This window comes from Lolium rigidum, chromosome 4 (assembly GCF_022539505.1).
Source record: "Lolium rigidum isolate FL_2022 chromosome 4, APGP_CSIRO_Lrig_0.1, whole genome shotgun sequence".
Classification (NCBI taxonomy): Eukaryota; Viridiplantae; Streptophyta; class Magnoliopsida; order Poales; family Poaceae; genus Lolium; species Lolium rigidum.
This window is the reverse complement of record NC_061511.1, coordinates 78,745,392-78,752,393: the sequence shown is the minus strand read 5'-3', so window position 1 is coordinate 78,752,393 and position 7,002 is coordinate 78,745,392. Positions and strand designations below refer to the sequence as shown.

Below are 7,002 nucleotides of genomic sequence, written 5' to 3'. Positions count from 1 at the left end.
GGCCTTAGTTCGTCATCTTGTCGTACATGCATCCGATGAGCAAAATAATAGGCCCCTCAGTTTGTTTGCTTTTGTAAACAAAATATTTCCATGTCTTTTCCAAGTTATTGTAAGGAAAGTAGACTTAATTAATTTAAGATAGAAGAAACTCTGCACTAGCACATTACATCTGAACACATAATATATAATTTAGTTCTTGGCTATGAGCCTAACCCCGCTTTTGTCCAACTTAAGAGAAATATGCCTAATCTTGTTTTCTTGGAACATTATAAATTAAATTCTGCGCAATATAGCTCTGCAACAGCAAAACGAGTTTTACTACGTCTTAACAAACAAATCGTGTTTTACTATTTATATATTTTTTCCTGATTATGATTTTCACTTATAGCATGCCTGCAAAATTAGTGTAAATACAATCAAAAATCAATCTTTGCAGGACATACGCCCTAGAGTTTGATCATGTATAAAGACAAATATCGATCATTGCAATATCTAATGGATACACCATGTAAATATACTTAATACCGGTCCTCATTATATAGGTTCGATATTATAGATGTTGATACCTTTTCATGTATTATATATATATTTTTTTTGTTAAACTTTAATTCGTTTGACTTTAACTAAAATTTATATGTAAAATATTTTGGGAAGGAGGTAGTACAACATTGCCTTTTGTATTTATAATTTGTGCATAAAAGGATAACACAACAAATTTTCTTGTATTTTGTTTTTTTTGTTTGAGATTTCTTGCTCAGTTCTCCCCCCTTTCCTAGATATAAGTTGTATAGTTTTTGGCATTAAAATTATAGAAAACACATGTAGACAAAATTATACTTGGTTTGGATGGGATTACACCTTGACAATTGATGTGAGAAAAAAAAGGACTTCAAATAAGATAGAAAAAATGATAACAAATCCCTAAAAAGTGTCTAGACAAGTGGTGCAACACAATACACCATATATTATGGATTTTTTTCAAAAACTATGCGGCTTATATCTAGGAATGGCGGGAGTATCAATGATTTCCTATATAAATAAATTGGTTCAATATCATTGTTTTTTCATATAAAAATAAATTGGTTTTGTCAACTTGTAGGAATTTCTACATATTTATATTATGGATTAAAAAAAACTATGTGGCTTATCTAGGAATGGAGGGAGTATCAATGATTTCCTATATAAATAAATTGGTTCAATATCATTGTTTTTTCATATACAAATAAATTGGTTTTGTCAACTTGTAGGAATTTCTACATATTTATATTATGGATTTTTTTAAAAAACTATGTGGCTTATATCTAGGAATGGAGGGAGTATCATTGATTTCCTATAGAAATAAATTGGTTTAATTCATTGTTTTTTTCATATAAAAATAAATTGCTTTTGTCAACTTGTAGGAATTTCTACATATTTTGAATTGTTACATTTCAAAAATATGAAGTACCAAAGGCCTACTACCTCTTTTGGCCCGAGGCAACACTCTTTTGTAAAGAAGAAGGTGCCTGGTCCACGCATGATGAAGATTCGCAAGGAAGTCCAACTTAGGCAGACATATATGCCAGTAAGTGCGCCCTATAGAAACACCAGTGCTAGCAGAGGTGACGATGTTGAAAATATAGGTTTTGCATATAATGGCAAGATCAATCGATCTTCAGAACCGGTCTATGTGAATCAAGGAGGTGATAATGGTGTGGTCATAAATTCGCGGAAATGCCCGTTAGGAGAAAACTTCGTGATATCAAATGAAAGTATTGTTCCAGTTGGCAAGAGTAAAAGAGTGGTAGTTTCACCAAAGTCTGTGCTCTTAGAAAATTCTATGACCTCTAATTTGACGGTTGACTTTTCTTCAGAAGTTGTGGAGAAAATTGCCCCCCAAGCTTTGAAGAACAACTCAAGTGACACAAATAAAGTTTCAAAGAAACCGCTCCAATCTAGGAAAGTGGATGCATCTTCCAGAGGTTCGACGTCTTCGATTGAAGCACCATTGGTTTCAAACAAAGTATCAATCAAAGAGAATGCCATGGAAAGCAAAGTTCATATGGTGGATGAACATCATGAGAAACAACAATTTAAGGTGAGGGAACACAAAAACCCTTTTAAGAGTAAGGGTATCTTAGAAACGGAAGATCACCGAGACAACTCAGATGCTCATGGGAGAATAGAGACACCATTCTTGAGCAATGATACAAAAAAGCAGAGTGGAGGCCCGTTAGTAGAGGATCATCAGAACGACAAAAACAATTGTAAGAGTAAGAGAAAACGACAGGGAGAACATGGTAATGGTGCTGAAGGTAAGACTATTAAGTTGGTGAGAGGAAGATTTATAGGTATTGTAGATGAGGATGAAGAGGATATTAAGGTTGTTAAGTCAGCGAGGAGAAAATATATATGTGATGAAGATGAAGACGAAGGTGATATTAGTGGCGATGAACATAATCTTATTATTGGTGATAATCATAATACTGCTGGCGCTGAAGATGGTATAGGTGGATCGATAGCACAAACTGCTATTGTGGAGTTATATGGATCGCTGCCCATTGATGAACCCATTTGGAGGTACTACAATAGATGCCCTTACCCATTTAAGGATAACTTAATTAAATCACCTTTCTAACCATTATTTCTATTATTTCATCAGTGGAATGTTGAAGATAGGAGGTGAGGGTTATGTCCCATTAGAAGCACATTTGTTGGCTAAATCTTGCGAAAAAGTATGGGAATGCTCGAGATCTTTGCAAAACATGGTTGAAGTAGCAAAGATTCCTAGGTTGGATGCTGAACCCAAGTGCTTTAGGGTATCAAGGCCAACTGAGGACAACATTGGCCTGTATTTCTTTCCACAAGAAATGAGGTAATTGCCTGACATCTAAGTTTGCGCCATCAACTCTATATGTTTTTTCACTCCATGGGAATCTTATATTCTCAAGATTTTCCAGGCCAAATGAGGGTTTCGATAAGCTAGTCAAGGAAGTCATGGACAAAAATTTGATCCTACGAGCTTATGTCGATGAAGCCGAGATGTTGATATTTCCTTCTATTTTGCTACCGGAGCGGCATCAAAGTAGGTTTTTGAAATTAGTCCCTCTTTCCCTAAGCCTTTCTTTGCATTCTACCATATGCTTGTGGATTCAGTCACTTACCTGTTGTCCTTTGCAGCCTTTCAAGGGAAACACTACCTATGGGGTATGTTCAAACGCAGAGAGGATATGGTCAATGCAGAAGGAGAACAGACCATGCGTGGTACACGCACAGGGAATGGGAGGCAGCATTGCTCACGTCCTTGTGTGGGCAAAAAGGATGTGAACAAAGGCGCTAGGACAAGCTCCTTGGCTAGACCGAACGAGTCGACACCTTCGGCTGAGCGCTGTGTGGCCGAAGCTGCTACTCCGGCTCCTGCCGCCGGTGCTGCCACGTCTAATGCACCAAGTCGCCGGGCTGAACACGCTGCCGACGTAGTTGCCGAGCCGGTTCCTGCCGCCACGTCTCATGAAGCAAGCTTGATGCGTCCGGCTGAACCCGTTGCCGCCGACGTTACCGCAACAGCTCCTGCCGCCAGCGCTGCCTCGTCTCATGAACCAAGCTCGTCAGTTCCTCAAAGAGGTATATACGGATTCATTGCTCCATCAGAAAATCAGAAGATTCATCAGCTCATTCAAGAGCTGGAACGCGAAGGCGCTGTGGTAATCTTCATGCGCGGGGAGACAATAGGATGCGGCGTGGGTACGCAATAATAAGCACATGCAGGTGTTGGAGTTTGCATCCGTTGCATGCATGGGGCACCGACTCGGTTAGCCAGGGAAGCATGCACACCATGTTTCAAGTTTTTTTTTGTTATTTGCATGCCTTTGTATGGCAGTATTAAATTAAGATTTATTTATATAGTCAAGTCGTACTTGTTAGTGGAATACAACTTTTGATGAAGAAAAACAAATACATATCACGTGTGACATTTGTTTGGGTCTCACAATAATACATAAAGGGCATTTTAAGGGTGACTTCTTTTGGGCTTATGATTATGCATAAGAGCATCTCCAGTCGCGTCCCCCAAAGCTATTTGGGGTGCGCCGGACAAAAAAACACTTTCAGCCGTGTCCTCCAAACCTGTTTTTTGTCCGGCGCGCCCCGATACGGCTCAGGCCGTCGGACACAACGAAAAGCGAGGCGAAGCGACGCGGGCCCGATCCGTCAGCGGCACAATAAATTTTAACCTAACCGCCGCCTACCTCGCGACGGAAGTTATTGGCCCGCACGACGGTGCAGTTCCTGCAGAGTCGCAACGACACGTCTCGTCGCGCCTAGCTCTGCGTGCCGGCGTTAATGAGCGCCACCGCTCCCCCGCCTCCCTTCGGCCTATAAAAAGGGCCGCCTCTCATCGTCCCTCTCACACACAAACCCTAGCGCCTCTCTCCCCAACCCTAGCCGCCACCTTCTCAACAAGAGTCGACGCCATGCCTGGGAGAGGCGGAGGCTGAGCTCGCGGTCGTGGTCATGGTCGTGGTCAGACCTGGCCATGGGCAGCCCGGTCCGAGGCTCGGCCCGAAAAACTCGGGCTTGTGCCGAGAAATGTTGGCCCGACTGCCGAGCCAGGCCGGGCCGGGCCTGGCCCGAAAACACAGTTTAACACTACGGCTCGGCCCGCAGCCCGACGGCCCGACGGGCTTGGTGGGTATTTGGTCGGGTCGGTCCGGGCCGGGCTTGGGCCGGATTGTTTTCGTCGGGCTTACCTCGGGCCGACCCGACCCGACACATGCCCAGGTATAGTCGTGGTCGTGGCCGCGGCAGAGCTGCATGCTCGCCGTCGCCTGCCAAGCCGTCGTGTTCATCGTCGGAGATGGACGTGGAGGCGGGCGTGCTGTTCGAGTTCGTCCTCGTCCTCAAGGGCGACCCAGGCGGCATCCAGAGGCTGCCGGACTCCTTCGCCGAGTACGTCGCCGACGACGACCGCCCGGGCATGATGGATCTGCGGGAGGCTTCGTGCGGCTACTACCAGTGGATCGTCGACGTGATTTATGACACACGCGGCAAGATGTACCTCCACATCGTCTGGGAGAAGTTCGCGCGCCACCACAGCCTCGAAGCCGGCTTCATCTTCCTGTTCTCCTACTTTGGCGACAGACACATGAGCGTCAAGGTCTTCGACGAGACGCGCTGCCGCTGGGACTACCACGGCGACAACACCGACGAGGAGGACGACTGATGAAGAGTGTTGTTTCTTCGCAGCGAATACGTGCATGGAGGTTTCTGGATCTTCTTCCTCGGTAGAACCAACAAGGGCACCATCTCCCGCTGGATTTTCAAGTTTGGGTGATTGGGTGTGCCCTCGAGTATTCTTTCTTAGCAGCGAACACAGGAAACCTTCGATGTACGGCCTAGTTAGGTTTAGTTTTTTTGCAATATTTTATATTTGTGTCCACCATGGTTCAAACTATGTATTAGTTTGTGGAAAACCATGTTCCAAATTATGTCTTCGTGTAAACCACGTTCCCAATTATGTATTAGTTTGTGGAATATTACTTCTCTTTATTATAATAAAATGCAAAAAAATAAAAAATATTTTAATGTTTGGGGGCGGCGTTTGGGGGACGTGGCTGGGGAGCGACGTCCCCCAAATGCGACACGAACGAAACGCGTCCCTCAGACGCTCAATCCGGTGCGGTTTGGTGGACGCTTTGAGGGACGCGACTGGAGATGCTCTAAGCTTGCTTATAGATTCTGGTGGGGAGAAGCTGTGGTGCGCAGAAGCTTCCAGAAACTTTCAGGAGACTCTTTTGGGCTTGTAATGTTTTGGCTTATTTGTGTCAATGAGTCATGAAATGTCTATTATACCCCTGGATTAGATCAAGCAAACTCCATCCGAAAATCAGATCACGCAAGCTTTAAGCTGATGGTCGGGGCAGAGACGATCTGGCCGGGTGGGAGCCGGCCGCAGTCTTGGAGCTCGCGGGCCGGTCTTGGAGCTCGACGACCGGCCTTGGAGCTTCGGGGTTTAGGACGGGGCGGGTGGGATCCGACCTCCCACTGCCAGAATCTATGGTCGGCGGCTGGGGGAGGGCGGCGATGGAGGAACATCGCCGGGACATTGGGGAGCGGCGGCGACTCGGTTTCGTTCGAGCGAGGACTCAAGTAACTGGGCGGTGGCATTCTGTTGTAAATTCCATGAAACGACATGTCCATTTCCACAAATCGTTTCGTAAACTCGTGGGGAAGCTCAAGAAGCTACTCTCGACCAGTTTCTCCCGACTACACGTACATGGGCTTCTGGGGCGTTTCTCCGATGGGGAGAAGCTAGACACTTCTTTTGGGCTTTTGCTTCTCTGGACCTATAAGCAACCCATAAGCCTCAAAAGAAGTCACCCTAAGGCCCAGTTCTTTTTAGCTTCAGCTTGTGCAGAAACTGCTCAACCTTGAGCTGCCAAAATAAACGGCCGTGAAAAAAAGCTCCACAAAAAACTCTGTCCAATTCTTTTCGGCTGGTGCCTTCTCAGCTTATTCCATGAGTGGTATGGCGAAAATTCTAAAATACCCTTGCATGGATAATAAATATCGTGTAGCTGGACACCAACAAACTGAATCACCAAATCAACAATGATTCAGTTCGTGGCTGCAATCAGGTTGTGTAGAGGGAGGACGAGGTGCTCCACGGCAGGGCCGGTTGCTCGGCTCGATCTGGCCGGCGAGGTGCAGAGGGTGGCCGCAGGGCGAGGAAAGGCATGGGGATGCCGAGCTCGAGCTCTGCTCGATGGGGCAGCATGCGGCGGGGGACGCGGCCTGAGATGGGGCGGCAGGCGGGGGACGGGAGGCGAGCGGTCGGCTGGCGGTGGCCGGAACATCGGGGGCAGCATCGGGGGATGGGAGGCGGGCGGTCGGCCGGCGGCGGTCGGGGCGTCGAGGGCGGCTGCAGGTCTTTCTATCGCGAGAAGAACGATTGGAGTCTCTCCGAGGGGCACGAGGGGAAAATGTTTCGCTGGAGTGCGGAAAGCTGCGGGAAGCTGGGGTACC

General features: G+C 46.2%; 1 protein-coding gene across 1 annotated transcript; it reads left to right on the top strand.

Moving 5' to 3' along the window:
• Positions 1 to 2,371: 2,371 nt before the first annotated feature.
• LOC124647282 lies at positions 2,372 to 6,775 on the top strand. Its single transcript, XM_047187245.1, has 5 exons — positions 2,372 to 2,559; positions 2,642 to 2,854; positions 2,940 to 3,064; positions 3,160 to 3,723; positions 6,615 to 6,775. The coding sequence occupies exons 2-5, from the start codon at positions 2,646 to 2,648 to the stop codon at positions 6,773 to 6,775; spliced, it is 1,059 nt and encodes a 352-aa protein (XP_047043201.1). The 5' UTR covers positions 2,372 to 2,559; positions 2,642 to 2,645.
• Positions 6,776 to 7,002: the final 227 nt, after the last annotated feature.

Bases quoted from the DNA above. Each gene is read 5' to 3' on its own strand.
- LOC124647282 (XM_047187245.1), top strand. From the start codon at position 2,646: ATGTTGAAGATAGGAGGTGAGGGTTATGTCCCATTAGAAGCACATTTG. The intron at 2,855-2,939 runs GTAATTGCCTGA...AAGATTTTCCAG, and splicing joins TTCTTTCCACAAGAAATGAG to GCCAAATGAGGGTTTCGATA. The intron at 3,724-6,614 runs GTACGCAATAAT...GGCTGCAATCAG, and splicing joins GACAATAGGATGCGGCGTGG to GTTGTGTAGAGGGAGGACGA.